Genomic DNA, 27,952 nt, shown 5'->3' with positions numbered 1-27,952 from the left:
GATGGGAAGATCCCTTATAGTTGGGGCTTCCCCTTTAAGGTTATAGTGAATCATTGTGGACAGAAATACACCCTAACCCATCCAGCCAAGGGTATTAAACTACTTACAACCCTAGGCCTCCAACCAAAAGAAGCCTATAGAAGTAATGGGGGATCTGTGCCAAGACCAGTCCTGACCCCTCATTGGACCAAGGTACCTGGATCTCCCAGACCCATCTAAATCCACACTGTCTTCTTGCTCTCCCAGAATGATGGAATGAACCTCAGACTGAGGTACAGATGATCACCATGTTATTGGCTTTAAAGTTACATCATGGCCTTAAGGATACATTTTCCTTATTATCCTTTCTCTTCTTCCATGAAATAGACCATTGAGTCTCCACCTCCCCCCAAGTTTTGGGAGCTGGAAATCTGCCTCCAACCCCACTTGCGTGTTTGCTCCCTTGGAAACCTCAAGCCTTAAAGGCAATTTTCTTGGTATACTATGTCACATGTAAAAAGCCTGACTGACACAGAGACATTACTTATACTCAAATCATAGATGCTAAAGCAATCAAAGCAACATTAAGCAATATATAAAATGGTAAAATTATTTTCACTTAATGCCAAAAAGTTTGAACAGTATTACCAAACGATATCTGGTATTAGGGCCCAAAAAGCCGACATAGCTTTAATCCAGGAAACCGGAAACCCACTTTATCAGCAGGGGTCCCTTCAATCTAACTTTTTCCCTACTGTATACTATGCCTCAGGCACTCAAAAGAGCCAAACGGGCATTATATTTTATTATTAGCAAAGTATAAGGATACTCCAATCCCCCTATTAAATGCCTATGCACCAAACAGACACCAAATTAAATTCTTGAGATCATTACTTACCAAATGCTCTAAAAGTAATATCAAATTATTGGAGGTGACCTAAATTTAACCTATTCCCAAGTTAAATATAGATCCCACCCATCCTAAGACCAGTCAGCACACCATTTATCCAAAGAATTTAGAAAACTTACCAGGCAACTCTCCTTTGACCCATGAAGAATTAACCACCCATTAGAGAACAGATACACCTTCTATTTCCCCATTCATAAGACTCAGTCCTGAATTGATTATTTCCTATTTTCACATTCATGCTTGCATTTAAATTTCTCTACTAAAATTTGTCCGATTACATGGGCAGACCATGCCCCTATTGAATTAACATTAGATATATCTAACCCCCCCCCCCCACAGAATCTCACTGGTGGTTCAATGAGACTGCTACATGATCCAGATACTTTTCAACAAATAGAAACAGCTCTTACTGAATACTTTCAATTAAATGAAGGTTCAGTTGACTCCCTAACAACATTATGGGAGGCTCATAAAGCTGCTTTGAGAGGTCAGTTGATAGCTTTATACACACAGAAAAGAAAGCAATACCTTTTGCAACAAACAATCCTCAGAACACAGCTTAAATAGTTAGAAACTTAATACAATAGGACCTGTGCCAGACTACTTCTCACGCAAATACTTGCTATTCGCCAACAAATCGCTAATTTTCAATTTAAAGAGGCGAAAAAGGCCATAATCTGGAATAGACAAAAATTCTACGAACACAGGGACAAACCACACACTCTCTTAGCTAAAAAGCTCAAGGACAAACAAGCTCGAGCATGAATCTCCTGCATACAAACCCCTACTGGACAACTTTTGTTCCAGTTATAGACCCATAGCTTTGTTGAACTCGGACTTAAAACTTTTCTCCAAAATATTAGCAAACAGTTTAGCGCCACTTCTCCCAAAATTGATTAAAAAGATCAAGTAGGTTTCATACATGGTAGACAGGCAGGGGACAACACAAGGCAGACAATTGACTTGATTGAAATACTGAACAAAAGAAAACACCAAGCTGTGTTATTAAGTCTAGATGCTGAAAAAGCATTTGACTGCCTGAGCTAGCATCTCCTGTTCTCCCTCCTACAACATCTTAATTTCAGTGGCTCCTTTCTCATGGCACTCAAAAGCTTATATAGTACTTAAATTAAATGAAATTACCAGGACAAACTGCACATCAAATCCCAATATCTAACGGCACTAGGCAGAGATGCTCACTTTCCCCACTACTATATGCACTTAATATAGAGCCCTTGGCAGCAGTCATTAGGAATACCTCTAGCATTACAGGAGTACAGGTGAATGGGATATTGCATATGATGTTTTGCTTACACAAACAAACCCTCTTATCATTGCCAAATTTCCATAAAATATTAGACGAGTATAGCATACTCTCTAAATATAAAATTAATGTGAGTAAAACTGAGGCCCTCCCTCTCAATCTCTAACAGGAGAGTCTTCAGGCTCTCAAATCAGCCTTTCCCTACAAATGGAAAACAGATGCAATTTCATATCTAGGTATCACCACAAGATATATAGATCTTTACAAATTCAACTTTGTACCCTTAAGGGGCATGACAGATGGGAAGATTAGTCGCCCGTGACAAATCTCCCTTTTCGCAGGCAACTAATCTCCCCAAAATGCCATCCCACCGGCTAGAATGTAAATCGCCGGTGGGACTGGGATGGCATACGCAGCGCAGCGATTTGCTGAAATCGCCAAAGTTACCTTGAGAGGAAATACAGTGGACTAAAAATTTACATCAGAAATGGTATCTCCTGGCTCGTTAAAATATCTGCCATAAAAATGAACATTCTACCCAAGTTCTTGAGATGTTTGAGACGCTACCTGTACCAGCAGAAATACTTAAAGAAATACAATCTCTCTGCACAAATTCATTTGGAATAAGCGCAATCACAAAAATCTCCAAATCAATCCTAATTACCCCTACGGGGGCAGGAGGTTTGGGGGTCCCTTCTTTCCGCAAATATTTGCTGGAACTTGGTGGGGCTTCATTGAAAATGCATTAATCAGAACAGGTCACCTCAATCACTACATCCGGAATAGCACTATGGCCTCATCAACATTATTCACCACTACAACCCACACACTGAAACTCTGTAAAATAAAATCCAGTCTGTCTCCCCTGGGTTCAATCAACCACCTCTTCCTCAACAACCTAAAATTTCAAACTGGGACTACTACTTATTTTCTCAACAAATGGTCTACAGACAGAACAACTATATAAAGTCTTTAATGTTTTGGTACCATACTTTGGCTAAGTTACATACGATTTTTTCTAATTGCTCTCCATTATGTTGAAGAGGATGTGGTGATAGAGGTACCCCAAATATTTTGGTTCTGCCCTATAATTCAGCCTCTATGGGACGAGATTGTAGCTCTCACGAGCAAATTATTTTACACAATAAATCACAATAAAGCTTTTATCACGTATAGCTACTTTGCAGAATAAGAAACCCTACTTCTTAGATGTGTGGTCTGTTTGGGAGCTGCAATCTATAGAATGAGGAACTGATTGTGTTAGCACTAATTCCAGAATTTTTTTTTTCTTTTGGACAAGTGATATATTGCTATACATTTAAATTTCTTTGAATGTTACTACCACTTTCAAGTTATTTTATTCCCCTTACATTATTCTCTATCCTCAATTATTTACTACTTATCATCTATCTATAACCGTACAGTTACATGGGAGTGTCATTTTCTATGTTTATTCTTAAACTCAATAAAACAGGAGAATAAAAGCCTCACATAATGTTATAGTTAGTATTTCTGGACAGCCCTGAAAACTTCCTTGTAAACAGTACACATCAGGTTTACAAGGCTCCATCTTGCACTGCTGAATTTTCTCCTACAAGTGACTGCTGACACAGAGCATGCGCATTTGACTTTGCTCCAACTGTGCATGCTCCATATCTGCATTCACTTGGGAAAGTAGATTCAGCTCTGCTATTCAACAGGAAAGGATTTAGGGGAAAAACTGGTGCAGTTTGGATAGGGGGGTTGGAGGGATATCTAGAAATACTATTAAAGGACAATGAAAGGTTAATATAAATTAACAGTATGTCTAAAGGCATTCTTTTTAAGTACTTACTGCATATCTAAATTCCCAGATCCCTGCTTGCTTCTCTGAGATATGGTGCTGGCAGCCTTCAGCAGTGTGAAGACTCCAGTGACATCACTGAAATCTCTCTCCCCTTCCTGTAGGTGCCAGCGGCAGCCTTTCTATTCTCTGAGCATGTGTGTAACTTGATCCTGTCTCCTGTTCTGAGCTACACATACCCACCAGCCAATCAGAAGCGGATCTGGCAGAGGGGAGGGGGGGAGGGAATGAAACACATGTGCAGTATGAAGCAAGGAGGGAAAGGAAGGGAGAATACCTTTTTAGAGATGGCTGCCTATTCTAGAAAATGTGAAGTAAGTGTGACTGAGTAAATATTTGATTAGGTGAGCCAAAAGTGTGGGGTTTTTACTAAACAATAGGAGGACTATTGGGCAGTATGCTTTTTAAATTTTGACTTGCATTCTCCTTTAAGTGAAGCTTTCATTCTTTTAAAATCACCAGAACAAACAGTAAAAAGTCACCACAGTAATACAGCTCAATAACAGGAACTAAACATCCCCGGATCCCCCACCTCCCCCGGACACATTTTTTAGTGGTGAATAGACACAGGGTGACATAGCTTTTGGCAACAACCCATTACCTCAGGCTACATTGTCAGTGAACCTACCTTAAACCAAATGTTCAGTATGAAATTGAAAGTGGTATTTTAAGACAGCCTGCAAATTTACATTGTGTTTAAGTTGCTAGGGTACCACTAACCCTATTAATCCAGCAGATTGGAAAATTAATTAAAAAGAGACCACCTGTAACATTGCTTACATTACTTCTGTCTAGGTCAATTTAGAATTTGAATGTTAGAATTTAGCCTTGTTTGTAATATATATTATTTTCTGTATTTCAGAGTGCAAGCCTCATAATCTCATTTTAAATCCCAAAATGAATCATAAGCCACCATAGCAATCCTATAATAAGGATGGTTTCTGGTTCTCGTAGAGCTAGGAGTGGCAACTGACTGAAAGAAACAGTGAATAAATGCCATTTCAGTTCACTCCCCTAGTCATAGCAACTAACTAGTAAGCTTTCCAATTCAACTGCTTTGTACTTATAAGGCAATATGGACTATTCACAAAGACACCTTGATAATATATACTGTGGTCAGCTCATAAAAGTTTCCTATTTTTAAAACCACTACCAGCTAAGAAGATATACTGTCATCCATTATGAAATCAAGTGCCTTTACATCACAAAGACTGTGTGGTATGGGGAAAAAATGCAAAAAAAAAGAATCAAATTGTGAAACCAACATGTGTACACTGTTGTAAGAAGAACTGGCAGCAATCCATTTTTATTTGGTAATGCCTTAAATTAAGATTAACGCTTGCTTTACTACACTGTTTTACATGTACATATAAAATACATTCTATTGTAAAGTATGTGGATATTATAAGTCACCAAGCAGTGCCATGACCATATAAAGGTACAGTACAAAGCTGCAGATTAAGTGCTTTGGTACTGGTCATGAAGTTCTGATGTCTCCTTATATTTTTCAACAGTGGTATATATAGAGATTGTGATTTCTAGAATTGAAATATGTAAAATTGCATGCGGATTATTATTTTTCTACATCAGGATGCAGCCAACTATTCAGTGGATCAGAAGCGATTTTACAAGGAATATAGGTCAAACAATAAGGGTTTATAAGAAAAGGCACATTTGCATATGTTTGTAACTGGATACTAGGATTTACGCTGATACAAGTTAATGGATTTATAATCTACAAGAGGCAAAAACCATGTCTTTTACATGAAATGCTTTATCGTCTCATCTCAGAGTGTGCCACTCCCCACTATACTCTGGGAGGCTTACTTTGCTTTACTACACTACTCTGGATAAAAATAAGTGTAAAATTATATTTTATTTTTTTAGTCATGAGCATTGGGAATAACACTATACACAGTAATGGTAGGGTGCACTTGCAAATTGAATGATGCTGGGATAAGTAAATTTCTGTCAAATATATGAATAAAGGCAGCTTTAGGGTAAGCATGTGGGGATACTAGGGCTCATTTTACACCATGAAAATGAGAATGCAGTTGTTGTGTAAAGTTCTTGTGAGCTAGATAATGAGGTAACCAATAAACAGTTATTTACCCTATCTAACATACAGTTTTTGGTGATTAAAACAACAGGCAACAAATATGTTCAACACAAGCCCTATTAACTTGGATTCATTGAATTCTGGAGATACTAGCTAACAACACTGGACCACTGACTGCATGAAGCTAAAGTGTTAAAAAGAGCAAACTGTATGGGTGTGACCTGTATGTGGTCATATAGTGCAAAGCTGGCCATACTGGGGCAGATTTAAAATGCTCATTCAGCCTCTTCACAGTCTGCAGCTTGTCTGCTCATGTGTGGGCCCTCCCTGGCAGATACCTGTCCAACAATTGACTAATGTTGTCCTCTCCTGACTGCCTGAGTGTCAGTGATTGGATCAGCCCAATATGGGCAGCGCATAGGTGATCATATCAGGCACCAAACCAGCAGATCTTTAGATGTATTGGCAGCTTTGTCTGAACAAGGTAGAATGCATTAATGTCCCACCCTGCGCATAGTAATCATGTTTGTGTGTTTTCTTACTTTGAGGTGGGAGCAAACTAAACTCGCAATCCCCCCCCCCTGATTCCACTTTTCCTTATTGAGTAGTCACTGGGTGCTACACTGGGTGCCTTCCCTCAGGGCATAATGTGCAGGTGCTTAGGTGTAAGTTGGGGAGTTCCCAAGCTGACTGGCAGCTGTCCCCAAACCACCCGCTGGCTCTTACTCATATACAGTACAGCCACAGGAGCCTTGTTTCCGCATATCGTTCTACCTTACTGACAACCACCTCCCGTTTCTCAGCCTGCGACCCAGCTGGCACCCTGGCTCTTGGCACCCACCCAAGCCTGGCTCCTCCACGTGTGCCTGCGGGTGTCTCCTTACTGGGAGCCCCTCCTCCTCCTCCCAGCGCTGCCTTTCCTCCTTTCACTTCTGCTAGTGTCTCCGAGCTGTTTGCTGGAGAGGGAGCTGCTGAGGATAGTGTTAGTACCCGGGCTGCCCCTCTGTGACAGGTGAGTGGGATGAGGAGTGCTTTGGCCTCTGGCTTGTAGCAATGGGATTCAGCTTCTCTTGAGAGAGAGTTAACACTAATATGGAATGTGCTTATTCTTCTTCAGAATTGCAGAATACTTGCAAGCAGTAGAATCAGTCTCAAATCAGATGCTCATATCTGCACACATATTGTGCTATTTAGCAAATGCCTGATGTACCAAAGCATGTATTTGGGATAAATTCTGCTCCCATTTCTGTGCTTAATGATCACATGAGCCCTTACATCCCCTGGCATAACATAAGTTGAAGTTCTGCAACAGAGATCACAAAAATAATAAATCTATAACAGTGTAATGTATACAGACATTTGCATAATTTGGTGCATGGAATTGTATGTGCCACCTTTTTTTTGCTTTATCAAAGAGAAAATTGGAAAAAAAAATATTTTAGCATCAGAATTGTCACACCCAGGCTGCAACCTACTTCTGCAACTTGCTGTAAAAACAGAAGTCCCTTAATTTGTATAAGCAATTTCTGAATTTCTAATAGCTTGTGATTTGGGTATTATAGTATTTAATCACATTAGCCCTGTATGTTTCATTATACTTTCTGTAGTTAAAATAATGTCACTGTACAATACTCTTGTCTGATCATTTTTATTGCATGTTATATTTACTTGGAGTATTATTTTGCCTCTTTTTCATTTACAATGTATTTTGCTTAAAGGGACACTTTTAATAACTTCCTAAGTTCTAAGGTCCCTAAAACAATATATAAAGAAAGCTGTTGGAAAAAATCTTTGCTTTAGGTTTTAGGTATTGTTTCAGTTAATTGCTTGTATGGATACGTTAATTTCTTGCTAGATGTTTGACTGTTGCTGCTTCTTGCCTTTGACAAGGCTTTATAGCTATAGCTGTGGGGGGGGGTCTGAAAAACATAGACATACACAGTCAGATCCACTTGTCGGTTCATATTGTGAGACATATAAAGACCCATCTGACAAAAACCAGATCAATGTGCTGATATGCTTCTTGTACAATGGATTTTCAAACCTGCCCAATTGATATATTCCATACACAGACAAATAAGTTGCTGACTTAAGGTCGCAGGAAAGATCGTTCACAGCATCCACTGACGTTCAGGGCTGAATCGTCAGATATGGAGGTAGAAACAATAGGGATTCTACCACTATCTAAAGATTCAGCCCTAAACGCAGATTTTGCTCAGACGCCTTCAACGGCACCTGATCAAAATCTTTTGTCCCACAAGATCGACGAGACGACCGATATCTGAAGCTTTTGTGATATTGGTCGTCTTGTCGATCCACCATAAACGCACTGAATATCGTACAAAACCTTGTTTTGTACAATAATATCGGTGCATGTATGCCCAGCTTTAGAGAGATGCAAAGGAGAAAGCTGTGTTCTGGCTATTGTGTTAGAAAACTATTCACTCCAGCCTTACAGCTGTAACTGCTACTGGTCATGCCCCTAGCCTCATACTGCTGAACGCAATGTACAAAGTGGAAAGGAAATGTGTTGAACCCATGGTTGCTGATCTGAACATGTATTTAGGTACTGGGAATGTGTAAGTAGCAGGATAAACAATTAATTAAATTTGCATGTCCTGTATAATATAGAGGAAAAATATATGGTAAAAAAAGTTCATTTTGATCATTTGTGGTTGAAGTCTCATGGGAAAGGTGATACTGCAAATACTTAAGAAAAGGCCAATGTTTGTTCGGTTTAAGGGTGAAGACACACAGAGCTACTAGTAGCAGCTACTTGTCATGGCTACGAAAGTAGACAATGCTGATCATTTACTAATAATTGTCTCTGTGTGTTTTATCAGAGGCAATTCTCAGTATTGTCTATGGGAGGGTATTTTCTGGCATTTAGTAGCTGTGAAAAAGTAGCTGCTACTTACTAGTAGCTCTGTGTGTCTTCACCCTAAGGGCTCTGGCACACGGGGAGATTAGTCGAAATCGCGCTGCCGCGTGTGCCATCCCACCGGCGACTTACATTGTCGCCGGTGGGATGGCAGGGGAAGGCAACTCGGGGAGATTAGTCACCCGCGAACAGGGAGTTTTGTCGCAGGCGACTAATCTCCCCGTGTGCCAGAGCCCTAAAAAAGCTGGTTTGTAAACATTGTTTACCACAAGCATCAGGATATGGAAGCAGCAACAAAAGGGCCAATTAAGAAATCACCATGCTTTAAAGTCTCCTGATTATATGTTTGCTTTCGGTTTTAGCATTGTCAGTATCAAATGAATTAGCTATGCCTTTGACAAAAGGATAACACTCTTACTCACTAAAGGAATCAATATGAATATTTTGTGTCTTGTGTTTATACAGAGGGCAGGTATGGCCAAATATAGGTAGCACACCTGGAGCGAGCAGGGACTACGTTATCAAGCTCGCACCTCCTGTGTCTTATTTATGTACCATACATAAGTTACATATCTGTTGTTTGTGTCCCAGAGACTGCAAAGGAATATGTAAACAAAAGTCCTGTTATTATTCTATCATTAGCACTCCATAATGCTTTGCACTGCCCAGACCAGAGGAGCACTTAATTACCAATCAATAATCCTTTTAATTATGCTTAGACATTTATCTGTTTGTTCACTTTGACACAAAAATGAGCAAACAGTCATTTGTTTTGGTAAAAGCAGCCGTAGGTTTAGGTGAATTTCATTTGCAAGAGAATAAAGCTGTTTATGTTTTTAATTGTTTGCTTATGAAATGTAGAAAAATACTTTTGCAGGGACCAGGGTATCACAATCAAAAAGCTCAGTTCTCGGTATAAGAAAATGGAAGGCTCTCTGGGGGTCCTGATTTGTGCACTGTTTTAGTAAAATAATATAGGCCCTGGTTTAATTGTGGGAAACTTAGGTGTGGAGCACAGGAACTTGAACTCAATGCTGAATTATTTTGTTCTCCCCATCCCACCTGCCAGTGTTCTGTGGGTTGTATGTTATATGTATGCTGGGATCTACTCCCTTCCTCCCATGTTGTGGAGAACGTTGTTGTATATGACCACTAAGGGATCTAATTTGTTACATGAAAAGGCACATCAGCTTTGTCAGACAAATCTCCTTTCAACCAAACAAACAAAAAGCTCTACAAACAGAAAATATTGTTGTCATATTTCACAATGAATCTTTATTCCCTTTTGTGATATGACATGATATGATAACTTGGACTTGGATTAATACATTGCATGCTTGGATGGAAACTTGGAGATGGATTAATGCATTAAGTAGTTCTATCCAATTGCACAAATATGAACCATTTTCATCCACAACATCTTCTAATAGTCAACACCTTAAATTGTGTATGTGATGCTGGATATTTATGCAGAACTAATTGGTATTTCATTAAAACAGCACAGTACAAATGTGGCAGATTTCAAAACTACAGTCCTGTTGGTAAAGTAGATTACATACCAAAGAAAAGAGGATATAAGAAAGTAGAATCATATCCTTAGGATAAAAGATCTTCGTTTTGTCAGGCTACCCATATATCTGCTGAAATCTCTATTGTCCCGGCAGAACCAATGAGAAAGTAGCTTTAGTGCTGAAAGCAGCAGACCTGAATAGAAGCACAGTCTCCTTCAAAATACTCCCAGGCTAGTCACTTCTCTGCCAGGGAGGATGCTGTTACCATCTAATTTCCAAATGAAAAGGACAGTGATTATCTAGAGCTCCAGCAAACTTTGTCTTTTTCCTGTACAAGACTACTGAAAATCTTCTTTTTCATTAATCACAGAACTGGAACTTTATATTCAGCATTGTTGCAGTGTAAAACAGGTATGGCATTACTTTATTTCAGCCTTCTTTAGCTTATAAATAAATCTTTTTGTCCTGTAAGCAGTGATCTTTAATTTCATTGTCGAAAGAGCCTTTGGAATTCTTATAGTGTGCAACAAGTAATTTGCTACCCCCAGCTTTGAAGAATACACGCCAAAAGGGATCTGTACCAGCAATAAAATATTTAATCATGAAGGGAATCACAATTTGGTCAGAAAAGCAAAGAAGCTAACATTCATGTATGGTGCTTGCTCAGAATAAGGAATGCAAATGTATGAGGAATAGTTTATGTATTTTTGTTAATGTATAAAGGATTAGTTAGTGAATAATGGTAGAGAAAGATTGCAATTAATTACACAGAGTCACTCTTGCCATGAAGCAAGATCAGAAACTTGTTGGTTTGGGACAGAGAAAGGTATCACCAGATATAGCAATTTTTTGTGTGTTTTACATCTGTGGAGTACACTGCCACTTAAATCTACATGTACAGTATGTTTTTAATTTCTCACACTGAGTTTGCTTCTTACTACTAAACTGTCCCAGAAGGCCATGATTCAGAATGTTATATATATATATATATATATATATATATAGGTATGGGACCCATTATCCAAAATGCTTGGGACCCAGGGTTTTCCGGATAAGGGATCTTTCTGTAATTTGGATTTCCATAACTTAAAAAATCATTTAAATATGAATAAACCCAATAGTCTTGTTTTGCCTCCTATAAGGATTAATTATATCTTAGTTGGGATGAAGTACAAGGTACTATTTTATAATAACAGAGAAAAAGGAAATCATTTTTAAAAATTAGAATTATTTGCTTATAATGGAGTCTATGGGAGATGGCCTTTCTGTAAAAACTTTCTGGATAATGGTTTTCTGGATAAGGGATCCCATACCTGTATATATAATATTTTCTTTATAAGACTCTTTCTTGCATTGGAGGACAGTAATTTTCCCAATTCAATAAGTAAAAAGTGAGAATTATATGGTACATGCAACTAAGTATATTCATGTTTTCTTATCATATCAGTTTGATACCTAACCTTGTTTTGGTTATCTTACATTAAATATTAGGTACATTTTATGTACAGAAAGTGTTATCTCAGCTTCTTATCAAAGGTTTTGTTTTTGGAATGTTTCTTGTTTAAAAGTGCATATTTTTCCGTTGTGAGGCTAAGTCTGATAAAACTGTATATTTTGGCACCGTTTAAAGCTATAAGGAATTAGTGCAAGTGGCCATATGCACATTCCCTGAAAGTTCCCTGACTAATAATTCACCTGTTGCATCATGCAAGAACTAGAAATAAATACAATTTGGGAGTTTGTTCCCAAGTACTTTATCTTACTGTGCTGTATTCAGCCATAACTATCTGCTGCAATGCCAGCCTAACATAGCCAAGCTGAATGATTTTGAAGGTGCCAAACTAAACATTTTACATAAGTGTAAAGCAGGGATTCTTTTACAAACTCTCCCTTCCCCTCTCACTTTATTCTAAAATGCCAAGTGGGAAGAACAGAGAATGTTTTACTAGATCATCTTTCCAATCCTTCACCTCTGTCTAGCAAACTCTTCTCTGCATCCCCTGTGCTGTCGGTGCTTTTAGGCAGAGTAATCGTTGGGGAGCCTATCATCCTAAGAAATCATTTAAAAAAACTTTACTATTGTGTAAACTGAGCAAACTAAACTTTATTTATTCTATATAAATTGTTTGAGTGTTGTTTCCTACAGTCTTGGAATCACAGCAAGCAGGCAGGAACCATTTTTATTATTAAAGGACATGTCACCCACACATAAAAAGTTGTGTAACAAAAGTCCTTTGCAAACATGAAATCCAAATTAATTTTGTTATTTAATCATCCATTCACTCTACCTGTATATATATCAGGCCTAGGTGCTGTTTACACATGTATCTACAAAGTTCATGACAAACAGGGGTCCACACTTATAGGATGAAAGTGAAATTTATTACGGATGCTAAAATTTTGCCTTGCAGCCTAGCCTTTTTCAAAGTGAATAAGGTACAATAAACAGTCTATGAAAAACATCAGATGACATCACTAAGCACACTTGGGGGTCATTTACTAACAGTCGGGTTTCTTTTTTACCAATTTAGACTTTTTAGCACTAAAAGTCGCATAATAAAGTCAGCTTTTTTCTGTACATACATTTTCAGTTTAGACTTTATAGTTAGGGGCACATTCATCAAAGTACGACTGGTCCAAATACAAAAAAATCATATTTTTTTTAAAGGTTACAACTTTTGTGTATTTTCTGCAACTTTTTTGTACATTTGCGCAGCTTTTTCGTACTTTGCGTCAAAAAGCGCAACAAAATCGTATTGTTGCAGTGAGTATGAAAGTTTCGGATTCATTCAAGCTTCGGTATCGTGACTTTCCTTGGGCCAAGTTGGAGCTACAGAGTGCCATTGAGTCCTATGAGAGGCTTCCAAAATCATGCACTGAAGGATCAAAGTCAGTCAGGTTGTCCTGCATTTTAAGATACGATACGAAAAAATCTTACTTTTCGGCCATTATACGATCAGATCTAATTTTTATCGCATTTTTGAATAAGAACTTTCGTACTTTAAAAAGCATGATACAAAAAATTTGTATTTGATATAATTATTTTGTATTGTGCTTTTTAAACGTACGAAAATCGTACTTTGATAAATCTGCCTATAAATGTCAGACATTTGTTGAAATTTCTAAAAAGATAAAAATGAGAAACGTTAGAGTTTTAGTTAATCTGGGAAATGCGCCAAGTAATATTCTCATTTTACACTATCCATTTAAATACATTTTCAGGAGGAAGATGAAGACATATTTTCCTCTACTTTCCATAACAGGTCACCACTTTTCCCCCGCTAAACATGTTGTATCAGGAATTAAGATGAGCCATAATTCAGGATTTTTGTTTTTTCAGGAGAACGCCTTTCTCTTTATACTCTGCTCCGACCCAGCAGCACAGATGCACAATGGCCACAGAGTTTATAAAGAACTGCTGCAGGGCATGCATGCGAGGTGACAAGGGGAAAGGTAGGACAGTGATCCTTCTAGTAGAAAATGCTACAGATTATGAAATTTTTGGAGTTTTGGTATCATCTAAAAGTTACTGAAAACCTAGTTCAATCAAGTGTTGCCTCTTTTTGGAAAAAAATACTGTTCATCCTATATTTATATATTCCTTTCCTATTAATAATATTGGCATCAATCCAGGTAGATTGTAAGCTCTTTTGGGCAGGGCCCTCTTCACCTCTTGTATCGGTTACTGATTGCTTTATATGTTACTCTGTATGTCCAATGTATGTAACCCACATATTGTACAGCGCTGCGGAATATGTTGGCGCTTTATAAATAAATGTTAATGTGGCAAACTTAGTTTAAATCAGATGGTTTTCTATTCCGTGTTGCCTATACAAAGGGCATTTTCTTTTCCCTGTTGACCCTATCAGACTTGCTATTTATTCAGAGCAATATTTATGAAGAGACCGACTTTAGACTTTGCAAACTAAGAGTATACTCAGAGGCCATGCTAATGGGAGTCACCACATTTGCTCAGCTATTTACTAAAGGAGTAAAGGAGTGCTCTGCTGTACTGAACAAGCATCTACCACTCCATGCTGTTGCATTGCTTTAATTTTTTGTTTTACATCCAACTGTACTTTGTGCCTTTCATATGGCACGTAACCTCTTCTTGTTCCATGTATATGCAGATCTTGTTATAGTGCATGCAACAAACAACAGCACTGAAATAATAACTAATAAAGCCTCAAGTATCCTCCTAATAGAGTTACAATACAAAATAGCAACATGTTTGGAGATGCTTCAGTCCTCCTTAAGGGATCATTTACCTACAGTGTGCAAAGTGCAAATTTCATATGCCGTCACCATACTATTTTACCCACAATGCAGCATTTTCCCCTCTAATTTCAGTGTAATAGAGGCCATTACAGGGTGATGCACCTGTAGAAAACTACCTTGGGTCTGTGTGCTTATTAGAAGAGGAGTGATAGCCAGTGTCCAGTGGCCCACCAGAGAACATGAATTCTCAGTTAGATGTATCTTTGTATTGGGTCCACTAGGGACAGGGGCCACCAGAAGATCCTCCAGTACTCTGACAGGCCACCAAGGTCGCACAGCTTGTTCTGTTGGGCAGGTTAATTCCTTGTCTTGACAATCACAATTGTTGATAATCAACTCCATTTGAAGACTGTAAGGTCAGTTGAATTTATTTGACTCCAAGGCAAAATATTTTTTAAGTACCTCATCCATCATGTCTTCATTAAAATGGTATCTGTTACGTACAATTATAGTAATTATAGTATAGTAATATAGTGTCCTCCGTATGCCACAGGGTTTCTGTTGTTAGACCTCTGCCTCACAGACTAGGTAAATGAAATACAGAATCAAATATATAGATCAGTGATCCCCAACCAGTGGCTCAGGGGCAACATGTTGCTCACCAACCCCTTGGATGTTGCTCTCAGTGCCCCCAAACCAGGGAGTTATTTTTGAATTCCTGACTTGGGGGCAAGTTTTGGTTGGATAAAAACAAGATTTCCTACCAAATAAAGCCCCCTGTAAGCTGATAGTGTGCATAGAGGTTGCCTAATAGCCAATCACAGCCCTTATTTGGCACCTCCATGAACTTTTATGGTGCTTGTGTTGCTCTCCAAGTCTTTTTACAATTGACTGTGGCTCACGAGTAAGAAAGGTTGGGGATCCCTGATATAGATAATCAGTAGACATGCACCCACTGTGAAATGAGTATGAACATCTATAGATTTCTTTTTATTTTGTTTGCAGCTCTAAATGAAGAGGATGGCTCCAACCCCACCAGGAAGGGTTCCCATATTGTTGACCTTCCTCCTATGTCCTCTGTCTCTGTAAAGAAACAAGTTGGGTGTACAGAAGACTATCTGCTTTCCAAGCTACCATCTGATGGGAGAGAAGTTCCATTCATTGTCCCAACATTCAAGCAATCTTATATACAGCCCAAGGCCTCAGCAAATCCGGGCCAGCTGGAGGGCTTGAAAGGTATTGCTAAAATGGTTTATACTGTCATGCCAATGCAAATGTTTACATTTCTCTAAAACAATATCTAATGTGTATAGTACAAAACAGCTTGACTATCCAATAACTATATACTTATAAACTGTGCTCAGTGATGTAATCAGTTATAAACATTGCTTAGTGATGTCACAAGTAATACGTCTCACTAAAATGTGTGTTACAAGAAATAATGTACCTTTAATACATAAGGATTTTAAAAATCACTTTAGAGTACAAAAGCACTTAGACTACAATACGGTTACCAGATCACTTGAACATTTAGCAACACACCTATAAACTCCAGCTAGAAGGGCTGCACTGATTGCAATTAAATGTAAATGCCCTGAAACATGCATTTATTAGATATATCCCTGAATTTTCAAGTGATCTGATCACCCTAGCCTGCAAGCAAGTGCCTTTATATCGTTTTGGAACTCCTTGGTGACATCTGATATCCTTTTACCTTAAAATTGGTGGTACCTTATTCCCTATACACGAATAATGAGATTAAGGGCAATGGCACATGCATTGTTCTCTGTCCGCATTAAAGATTATTGGAGAAAATACTTCAATCTACAATCTCTTCTGATTCGCAATAAGTTGTGGACAAACTGATAGGCATTGAATCCACCATCTGTTCTTAGGAGGGGTGGATTTCCTCACATAACTGCATAGATTTGCATTTTCATTCCACAATGCACCCCTTGGGGCAGATTTATCAAAGTGTGAAATTAGAGCTCACCACAGTAAAATTCCCCCGCTTTCTATTCATTCCTATGGAATTTTTAGAGGTGTATTTATGAATACGTAAAAGTCAGAGTTCACCATTTGATAAATAAACCTCTCAAAATTCCCATAGGTATAAATAGAGATTGGGGAAGCTCTAATACCACACTTTGATAAATCTGCCCCCTTGTGCACATAGGCAGGTGGATGCTATGCTTTTCATTGCTTCTGCAACTCAAGGATGATTATAGTGGATAGGTGTTTCCTCCACTGGTGTTTGTACCATTAACTTAAGAGAAATAAGAAATAAGTCTCCTGCTGTGGGTATGCCAGTGAATCCAGGCTATTTAAAGCAATTAGAGCCATTCCAAGCATCTTGTCACCTGTCTGCAAAGCTTTTGCTATTACCCTAAGGACTCTTTAACCTGACTTCCTGTTTTGTGTTTAGGATCTGCTCGAGCAACTTTCACAGACCGGAAAACTGAGCTCTCAGCCATGTATCAGCAAGATCTAAACTATGATGTCGTTTATAACCCAGGCTATGTCCTGCAGCATGTTTCCCCTGATATGATTAGGCGGGGAAAGCTGAAAACAGACCCTGTCAGATTATATGGATCAGGTAAGGTAAATTGCTGGGACATGCACGTTTGTGGGTGTGTCTACCACAATGTTTAGTGTCCAACCTGTGGCACCCCTGTGGCTGCTGAACTGCATTTTCATACTAATAACTGTAGCTTTGCAAGTGCTAGAATATCTTTGGTTACTGCTGTAGTATGGCGGTTTTTCTGTCCTCTATATGTGAGAATCGTAGATGGAGTGGCTGGTACCATTAGTGTGCGTTTATACCTAAAAGGTCCCATGAACAGAATTAGAGAATAAAACATTATAAGATTAATAAGGGAAACCTGCAGTGCCAGGAGGCTAACTGAGTGGGTAGAAGGGGTGGGATTAATAAACTGGTGATGTAAGTGAGCATGGGTGTTAGCAAAGATTATCTAATACATGTAATACCATACACAGAAATGTACATGTATGTTCATAGAAGACATTAAACAATATGATGTTTCTAGAGGTTACATTAAGTTACATTTTTTTCTTTTCTTAATGCCAGTGTGTGACTTAAGGAGTAACAAGGTAACTGATTCCCCTGGCGTGACTGGCACTCTGTATGATTTTAATGGATCCCCCCGAAACATACAGGTAAAACTATATACTAGCCTGTTGTCAGAGGAAATATAGTTGCATAAAGTTTCAATAATACAGTACACAGGAACATAAGTGATTATTGGATTATTGACCTAATGTCAGACTTACATCTGATAAATCACAGATAAATAAATACAGAGAAAAATACTCCTACTATGCTTGTGTTGGAGAAGTGTCTCATCCTGCCTCCACCCTGTTTGTTATTCACTTATTCACTAATTGTGCTATATTGTGCTTAGATGACAATCAGAGGTGTACTATAACTTCTTGATTACTGTTTGTGATTAGGGTATGCCTATTTAATCCAGACAGATTAATGTAATTTATGTAGAAATAGCATTTTCTTTAGACAGTGAGTTTAAAAGCACATGAGTTCCCCTAACACCACCCCCTGTCCATGCCTGTTTTTTTGTCAGAGAAAAAAAGGACTACTGATCAAGTACGTTTCTCATGTGGCCTGAGCAAGATATGCAATATAGCATTAAACATGAAACTCTCTTTTGCTTACTCTTTTTTTGTTCTCTGTTGTTTCTCAAAGGCATTCCTATTTTTGTAGGTAACAACCCAAATGTAGAGCAACCTGTGGACATGAGGCCTAATAGGGTAAACCAGGGAGGGCTGGCCTAAGGCCAGGTCCGGGGTTTTGTAATTTGATGGATAAAACATATAAAAAAAAGATTGGGTATTTTTTTGGGGTCTTTTCTTGACAAAAAAGACATCTTTAGAAAGTTTTAGTGCTGTGGGTCAGATAGCTAAGAGGTGTGTGCAGGGGACCATGGAAGAAGGATAAAGAAAGTACTTTACTGCTTTATTAGAGGCAGGTGCCAGGTAATAAAGAAGGGCTGAGGTCTTCATTGTTTTTTCATTATTCAACAGTTAATGAAATACCAGATGGTGATTATCCACCATTACAAGAGCATGGTTTGTAAATAGTACACCCCAAATAATGATTTTTTACCATTTCTTTAAAATGTACATTTTAAATAAATGTCCTCTACTTTCTGTTGCTCAATAGCAGCTCAGTAATCCATGTAAATGGTTACAATTTTCTACATTCTTTGCTAAAGTTTCTCAGCAGCTTCAGCCATTCCTGAATGATCCTTGTATGCTCCTTGTTTTGAAGCTTTGCTACGGTGTTCAAAGCAATTATTATAATATGATACTGGTGCTGAGAAACAGATGTCATGAATGTATCAAACTGTAACAGACCAAACTTACTGAGCTACTGCTGGGAAACATGAGAGAGGGGATACTAAACGAATGCATTTTTAAAATGTAAACTGTAGAGAAAAAAATTAGAAAAATAGGAAGCCATGAAAATGACTTATTTGTGGTGAATTATTCTGGGTTTTTTTTCATCACCTTGTTATGTGACCACTGACCAAGCTTTACACAGAGGGCAGTCATGACCTGAATTGGTGATCCCTAGTAGGGCAGGAGAGATAAGAATGTTAACCATTTTTATTTGATTAAAAATACATGAACTGATGGATTACCCCTGTCAATCATCTTGTGAGATGTCATATTAAATATTTAAGCCAGTAATGCCACTATATCATTACAGCAGAAGCCACCCATCACCCTAATACATTCCCTCTGCTGCAGTTAAACCTTTTCCTCGATATGTAATAAAAAAAAAAATATGTAGCTCATTTATCAACACTGGGCAAATTTGCCTATGAGCAGTAACATGTAGCAACCAATCAGTGATTAGCTTTTTTCAGCCAGCTGCAAGCAGAATAATGAATGTAACAATTTGATTGGTTGCCATGAGTTACTGCCCACGGGCAAATTTTCCCATTGTTGAAAAATGACCCTGATTAAATTTGCCCAGGAGAAGTAACTCGTGCTTTTAAACAGGTGACCAGTAAATGCTTTAGTGCTTTTTATTAAATCAAAATAGAAGAATAGCAGTTATAAATACAAAATGTTAATAAGATGCTTTACCTATTTATTTGTAACTACAGAGTTTTACATATTGTTACAATGTTTCCCTTCATTTGAGGAAGGCCAAGATTATCCACTCAAAACTTTAATAATTTGTCACACTCTGTGGCTACATAAGATAGTACAGCACGCTCAGACTGCTATGGAAAAAAAGTAAGGAGGCAAGAAAGTTATGTCGCTATAAGTTTATACAATACATATTTCTTAAAGTGATACTGACATGAAAAAATGACTTTTCAAATTATGAATCTACATAAAAAGCCAACATTACCTATAGGTCATGTTGATCTTTTTTCACTGTTAGGGCTGGTTTTGTATGTAATTGTTACTTGAAGTTCCTAAACCTGACTGTTTTGCCAACCTGACTGTCCCTTCTCAGCCTGTCAGTTATAGCTTCTAATGCTAACGGCCTCCTGCTGCACAAATATGGCAGCCCCCTCACAGAAGAACATGGGGGATCAGATAAGGAATGTAAAAGCATCAGCAAATACTTTTATGGCAAAATTATAAAGCTCATGCAAAGACAATGTTATGATTGATGTAAAAAAGGTTTAATTTCTGGTGTCAGTAACTCTTTAAAGTTCTTTTTATTTTGTTTTTTGTATTTTTGCAAGACATCCCAGTTATAACCTAAACTTCCTATAACTACAACATTAGTGTTTGTTTCGAAGTTGTGCAATTGTCATTCTAGAGTAAATGTAAGCATTTTCTGTGCATGAGCCAGAGAACTTAGACAAGAGTGGAATGTAAAGAAGGTACAAGTATGAAAAGTTCCTATTGTGTAAATATTTTTAGGCACACAAAAAGTGCCACTTCAGTTTTCAATAGCAAGGAAGCATTTATTTAAGCAAATAATACGGCCTGGGTGAATGGTTAGATGTCTAACAGAAGATTTGTTGATTTGTTTCTAAGTTGGGAATTAACTCACTGTATATTTCAAAAATTCCAGAGACAGAAAGGAAAAGAGTGTAGTAAGGATAAATTAGGCCTAATCCCATAATGGAAATGAAGCAGATAAACCATCTGTGTGATGAAAAGGTTATTGGGAGGGTAGCATACTGTTCCCAGGCCTCCAATTCTATAAAATGTCTTCTCTTTAAAGGAAAACTATATCCCTGAACAATGTAGGTCTCTATGAAAATATATTGCATAAATAAGCTCATATGTAAAACCCTCTTTCATGTAAATAAACCATGTTCAAAAAAATATGCTTTTTTAGTAGTATGTGCTATTGGATACTCCTAAATAGAAAATTTAAGAATTAAGGGCCGCCTCCTGGGATCGTAGGATTCACAGTGCACACAAACAAGCCAAGGCACACATACATGCTAGGTCCCATTGGCCAATTAATGGACAGAGTTCTGTCTTTTGCTTCCACACTACTTCCTGTTACAGCTAGAGCTGCATTATTTCCTGTCAGGTGATCTCTGAGGAGATTTTTTTAATAGGTCACTTAGTCTATATTATATTATCTGTTGGTTACTTATTCATTCTGGGGGTATAGTTTTCCTTTAACTGGGAATCCTCCATTGCAGTGGAATGAGCTTGGCTTGACTTGCAACCAGCACATTACCTTTCCATAACTTTAACTTATGACTGTCAGTGCATCACCCCAAACCTGCTACAATTATTTCTTCATATTAAGAAAGAATATTATAAGTCTAATAATTGTGATAGTATACGAGGAGTGTAGAATATTATAATAATACTGTAATAGAAATGTTTTAAATATTTAAAGGGACACTGGCACATTTGTCTTCTCCAGGCCCTGATTTTTTGGGGATGACATTTACTTTTCTTCAAAGAAATTTCAGTGGCCAGGTATCTTGGCTTGGCTTGGCAGGTATCTTGGCTTGACTCCTTTTGGACTTTCATGAGCTCCAATGTATAAGGGAATGTGGGCAAAACTCCAACTTACCAGTGAGTTTGGCCTGGAGTTGTGGATGAACTGCCTAAAATTCATTGTTGTGAACAAAAAAATTGTCTTCCAAAAAATCTGGGGATGATATGATATCTATCTATCATTTATCTCTATTTATTTATCTATCTATCTATCATCTATCTATCTATCATCTGTCTGTCTATCTATCTATCTAGTTACCTAGCTAGGTACTAGTTTGACAACATTATTTGTAATGGAGGATGGATAAAATTTACTTTTGGGCTTATAATTTCCATTAGATACTGTAGCTGTGGAAATTTTTTTAATTATATCTGTCTCCAGTGTGTCTAATAAAATTATGTATACCAGTTAATAGATGATGCATGTTAAAGTAAACAATCCCTTATTACCATTTCCACCTTAGCTGAGTGGGGGCAGCACAACTTTTACTTGTGCCTAGCCCTCTTTGTATCATCCAGGAAAATTCTGCTTTAAATATGGCTACCTTCTGGGTTTCTCAGGTTACCAGAGCTAAGGGCAATTTTAGTCACATACAGTCACATGTTATTTCTGGTTTGTTACCTGTATGAGTTTTGGTTGTTTATTTCAGTATAGGTACATTATTACAATGATAACATATTTCATTGGAAAATTAAAACTATGTAGAGATTTATGGTCTCTGACTTTTGTCCTGAAAAAGAGTAAGTGCTGGAGGTATTATAGCAATTTGAACACAACAATAATTTCAGGGCAATTAGAATTCTTGTGCGGATGCTCCATTAATATAAAGAAAGCCCAGCTCCGTTCACCAAGAATAATGAAGAGGTGGGTTCATATTAGGGATGGTTCCAGTTGGCACAGTAGAGAGCTATTAAGTAGGTATTGGTGGGATTTTGGGTGAATCTGGGATGTATTTTGGTATGGTGGGGGCAGGTCAGGGCTGTGGCCTATTTAGACTAGCATTTTATTTATTGGTGCCCCATTCTACTTAGCATGGCTAATACTGGTTGGGGCAGTTGGGCTCGGCAGGGAGGTCCCTGCCAACTAAATAGTATCAGGGACTCCAGTATATTAGTGTTAACATTTGCTCTCTAAAACTGATTAACACAAATGTGTCATTTATCATAGGTATAATACTTTACATAACACATAATAATACTACATTTTAGCAATTTCTAATTCCCCTTTAACTTGACTGAGTCAAAGATATTTAAATTGTATGTTGGCTTAAACAAAGATAATTTCCTTTTCAGAGATATGATTCTGTTTCCAGCATCCGGAGCAGTAACTCGTCCAGGAAAGATTCACAAGGCAGCAACCGAAGCCTTGGTAAGAAGTCTGTACTGAGAGTAGAAGATATAAGGACACTTTTGGATTTTGAAGGCTGATATTTTCACTTTTGAGTATAATTTTTAGAAAAGATACTTTTGTGGCATTCATTGGTGTGAATTGCTATACTGTATTGTTACCAGGTTGGGATCTCAGAAGTAACCCATTCATGTTTTCCTGTATTAATTTCCTTTTTGTTTTTGACAGTTATTCTGTAGCTTAAAATTAAAAGTCAAGCTCATCCAACATACTGATATTAATGAAGTGTTATGAAAGTCCACCCCTTAAAATCATTTTACATAACATAACCTTCAAAGACAAAAGGCTAACCTCTTATAAAAATATTTTGAAGTCATTTCAGTTGTTCCTTATACTTTACACTACTTCTTATCTATTTGGGCTATTAATATGGCTTTCCTTTGTTCCAGATACAATAACATTATCAGGCGATGAGAAAGATTTTGGAAGACTAAATTTCAAACTCCGGTATATTGTGGCTGTTGAACAAATCTGGATAACTGTTGTAAAGGTAAAGTACAGCTGACTTTTTTCCACAGGAAGCATGTTTCTACTTCTGGTCTTCCTAGAAGTTTAAATGATTTCTGTTTTCAGAAGTTTTAGCCCAATTAATTTTTCACTTGTTTACCCCAGTATTATTTCCACTTGTTCATTTTTCCTGCAACTTTTCTGAAATCTTTTGGGCATCCCAAAAGTCCCTCAGGAAACGGCATTCAATATTTATTTCTGTCTAGACTATTTCAAATGTTACACATTTGTTGAAAAAAATAGTGCTCAAAATGAAATGGAAATTAGACTGTGTATATGTGAAGAGAAAAACAATAATAATAATAATTCTGGATAGGTGAAACTTTTTAAAGAGCATTTTTGTGGCATTTGTATAGATGAAATGGTCATGGTTTAACATGCTTTTCAGTTAGTGAAGGTGTTCTTTATGAGATCCATTTACAAAGCCTTTTCAGCTGGCTTGTTCTGTACCAATATAAATTTCTGTATAGAGCCCCAACTCTTTAGTTTTCCTTTCAGTGCAGGTTTTCCTTGGCAACTAAGTATAGCTAAATTCTGAGAGTTTTTGAAATATGAATTTATTTATAGAGTACAAAAATCTAGATATGTGGCAAAGTTAGGAGTCATACAAAAGTGCATGTGATTAATATAGCCCGTTGCACTATTGGCAGCAAGTGATTAAGCTGAAAATGTTAATCCTTATTGCACACCGTATGACGTGTTCCTATCTAGCATTTGCTAAACCTGGCGTCTACCATGAAGGATTATCACTGTAATGATAGAATTTCAGCATATTTTAATTTCTAGAATATATTCACAAAGGGGTAGAATTGACACTACTGCAGTAAATTTTAGCAGTCGGTCAGATATTTGATCAGTCTGTTGCAGACAGACTAATGAAAACATATATATGATTAGCGCAGCACTGTGGATTAATGTTCTAATTTCAATTCCCTGTGTAAATGAGCCATCACTAAGATAACTTTGCATGGTTTTCCTTAGCCAAAGAAGGATAGAGTGACATTACTCAGTGGGTAATTCACCTACCTTTCATTATTAAGAACTGATATATTTTGTGTTCAAATCGAATTACCGGTGGTGATTATCCTTGAATAAATATCTATCGCTTTGCTTTCTTATTAGATTAAAGACCTTAGTTGGCCTGTGAGCTGTGGAGAAAATCCCAGTATCTATATAAAAGGTATCATTACCTTGCCCAAAGCTGTACCTTTTAAATCCTCAGCAAAAGAAGGTTCTCTGGTAAGTCTCAAGATTTTCTCATCATATGATTTAAAAGTCCAAATGCTGTATTTTAAAGATTATGGTCTCAAAGGCCTTCAGTGCATGTTACCGCTAAGTTGCTAAGTGTCTGTGAGTTATATTCCGCAAGTATGCTGCCTCCACCGAGGGCACAGTGCCATGGTATGATTACAGACTTTCCTTTGTACAAGTGTAAGTGCACTATATGTTACTTTGTTAGCATAGGGTGCCAAAGGAAAAAATAGCTGAAATCACCAAGTTTACACATAAAAAAAATGACCTCAGCGAAGCACTGTGATGTTTGTACAACATACAGTATTTAATGTATTTGGTCTCTTCAGTATTGGTTGCTCTCTCCATAAGTATAAATTACAGATTTAAAGGTCTATTTACTGATGTCATCTGCTGGAGCCCATTGTAAGAACATTGTGCCAGAAAGCAGTTTTATGCCATTTTTGTACCCCTATCTAAGAAAGCAATACGTGTTGTTTTTTTTTTCAGGACACTGAATTTATGGAAACTTTCGTCTTTGCTATCAAGCATCAAAGTCTGCAGGCGTCAAGATTGGTTTTCAAGGTGCTAAGTTTAACTCCTAGGAAAAGAACCATCAGCCATTGTTCAATATCCCTGCGTGATTTGAGTGAAGAGGAGACAGACCATTGGCTGGAATTGGTGCCATCTTCCAAAGTAACGGTGAGAGGGTTGTAGAGCTCATTAGGGGATATATACAGCAAGTGGGTTGCTTAGGAGTTTAGATTCTTATGCTTCCTTGTTTTCTGTATACAAAATAAGAAGTTGCAGAATCTCCATACCCTTTGTTGGCTTTGAATGGGCTACAAAACTCAGCATCTTTTAGCACACAGTGCTTCTAGTGGATGCACTTTTAATCTAGGCCACAACTGGAGTGAAATACATTTCATAATACTGCTGTATGTTCTTTATTAAATCCCCGCCTTATAGTTTTCCTTTGAAGAAACACAAAAACAATAAAGTGCATTTCTAAATTCATAACAAGATGGCCCTCCTGTGGTGTATTTATGCTTTCTCGGCTGGCAGTTTTAACTTACAAAGAAAGAAATCATTAGTCCTTGGCCTAACCCACACTGTAGCTTTGACAAGCTGCTAGAAACAATAAAAAGCCATTATTTGAACACAAAAAGAAGCAGAATGGCTGGCACTTTTACCATACTGTGTGATTGAGTGTCCAGTAACAGAAGTCTCCTCAGAATCTCTTCAGAATCTTCTTCATTTTGACAGCCTTGCAGCCTTGAGATTTGCCTGAGCCAGACCTAGGCTGAAAAACTGTGGATTGTGGCAAATGCTAGAGGGGCAGCTGTAAGATGCCATAGACAATCATTATTTATTGGGCTGGTGGGGGCTGTTTGGGCCACTGTGTACCTAAAATGTCAAAGCCTATTTTATATCCCAGTGCAGACCTGGAATGAGTACTGCAGTTACTTTCCTGTTAATTTTTTAAACAATATAGACAATATTATCTTTCCTATGTAGGGATGCACCTAATCCAGGATTAGGTTCCGAGTTCGTCCAAGATTCTGGCTTTTTCGGGACTTCGGACTGAATCAAATAAAAATCCTTAAAATCACATGCTGTAAACATGGCTTATAAAATGTTTAAGCATACATGAACCCTTCCGTTGCTAATTTGCATAGATTTGGATTCGGTTTGGTATTCGGCTGAATCTTTTATGAAGGATTCGGGTTTCGGGTAAACACAAAAAATTATGCTTGATGACAATGCACTTTGCCTACTTTAAGGGCAGTGCAAAAAATTTATTATATTTGGTTGGCAATTAGAACAACACGAAAAAATTATTATATATCCACAGCACACAATTTGAGGGCTAATTTAAACATAGAAATTAGTTTAAAAATACAGGTGCCTGTCTGGAAAAAGCAATACAGGTTCCCCCACACAAACTGCTCACCGCTCAAATCTTTTGGTCCAGGTGCAACCTGCCCCGGACCCTGCGCTCAGGTGAAAAAACTCACGGCCAGGGGTAACTCACTTCCAAATAAGAAAGCATTATGCTTACCAGATAGTCCTGTTGACCCGGGTGCTCCTGCCCCGAGTCCGTAGCCAGGGGACAAATCTCGTCACAAAAGTTCACACATTGGCAGTGCACTCCAGGTCAGCATAAAAAAGCCGCAACAGGTGATATTAAAATCGATCAACCTTTATTTGCACATCTAAAAAACACAGCTTGAGGTCTTACGCGTTTCGTGACAGCGCACTTCCTCAGAGACCTCTCTCCATTTCTTACACATAGGAAATATATACCCATAATCCCACCCATAAAATTACCATATCCAATGGCATCCGTTACAAACATATACATATTCCAAGAACTAATTAGATGTGCCTGTTAAGTAGTTAATTGTTCACACAGTTTTATATCCTGAATTTTTCAGATAGTCAGTTAAAAAAGAAACCACATAACATTATAATGACAGTTACAATCCTTTAGATAAACACATTGTTGCAGCAAATTAATCAAACTATGAACTGCTTTTAAAAGTAACAGCTTATATCAAATGTTAAATTCAGCCCTTGAGGTTGCCTTGTGCACAGTTTATAAATCCACTTCACTTCTGCCCTTAACAGTTTTGATTGTATATCGCCCCCTCTAGGTCCTGCGGTCACCTTTTCAATTCCCTGCAGTCTCACATACCCTACATTACCATTACTGCACTCACTTAAGTGCCTGGAGACTGTTGTAGTTTCACTTCTTGATTTTATTAAGTTTAAATGTTCTCTAGCCCTCTCCTTTAGTGGCCTGGTGGTACAGCCAACATATTGCTTTAAACACCTCGTGCAGGTAAGCAGGTGTACAACTGACTTAGTATTGCAGTTTATATAGCTCCTTATATCATAGCGCTTATTAGTTACACTACATACAAAAAAATTCAAGACATGTACTGCTGTGCACGTCACACATTTCCTTGCACCGCACCTATACATCCCTTTACTTTGTAACCAAGTGGTTCTCTGATCATGGGGTGGTGGGAGGAGACCCATATCCTTGGGGGTGATGCACCTGGTATCGAACATGTGGTGGTTTATCGTCGCTACATTGATGACCTGGTATTTGTATGGGATGGAACTGAGGAGCATTTTAATGACTTCGTTAAAAGTCTTAATAA

At 37.8% G+C, this 27,952-nt stretch overlaps 1 protein-coding gene across 2 annotated transcripts in view; it reads left to right on the top strand.

Annotated features, from left to right (window-relative positions):
* The first annotated feature begins 6,907 nt into the window (after positions 1 to 6,907).
* tc2n (tandem C2 domains, nuclear) overlaps positions 6,908 to 27,952 on the top strand; it is a 32,000-nt gene continuing 10,955 nt past the window's right edge. Inside the window, exons 1-10 of one of the 2 annotated variants that reach the window (XM_031891882.1) lie at positions 6,908 to 7,067; positions 10,818 to 10,858; positions 13,788 to 13,900; positions 15,671 to 15,901; positions 17,091 to 17,261; positions 17,754 to 17,842; positions 22,931 to 23,006; positions 23,435 to 23,535; positions 24,675 to 24,791; positions 25,293 to 25,484. In XM_031891882.1, coding sequence (XP_031747742.1) covers positions 13,840 to 13,900; positions 15,671 to 15,901; positions 17,091 to 17,261; positions 17,754 to 17,842; positions 22,931 to 23,006; positions 23,435 to 23,535; positions 24,675 to 24,791; positions 25,293 to 25,484 — 1,038 coding nt within the window. In that variant the 5' untranslated portion in view covers positions 6,908 to 7,067; positions 10,818 to 10,858; positions 13,788 to 13,839. The remainder of the gene's footprint in view (positions 7,068 to 10,817; positions 10,859 to 13,787; positions 13,901 to 15,670; positions 15,902 to 17,090; positions 17,262 to 17,753; positions 17,843 to 22,930; positions 23,007 to 23,434; positions 23,536 to 24,674; positions 24,792 to 25,292; positions 25,485 to 27,952) is intronic. The other variant, XM_002933204.5, reaches the window with a different exon arrangement.

The sequence above is a fragment of the Xenopus tropicalis genome, chromosome 8 (assembly GCF_000004195.4).
Source record: "Xenopus tropicalis strain Nigerian chromosome 8, UCB_Xtro_10.0, whole genome shotgun sequence".
NCBI classification, from domain to species: domain Eukaryota; kingdom Metazoa; phylum Chordata; class Amphibia; order Anura; family Pipidae; genus Xenopus; species Xenopus tropicalis.
Note: the sequence above shows the minus strand (reverse complement) of the source record. Positions and strands in the feature narration are given on the sequence as shown.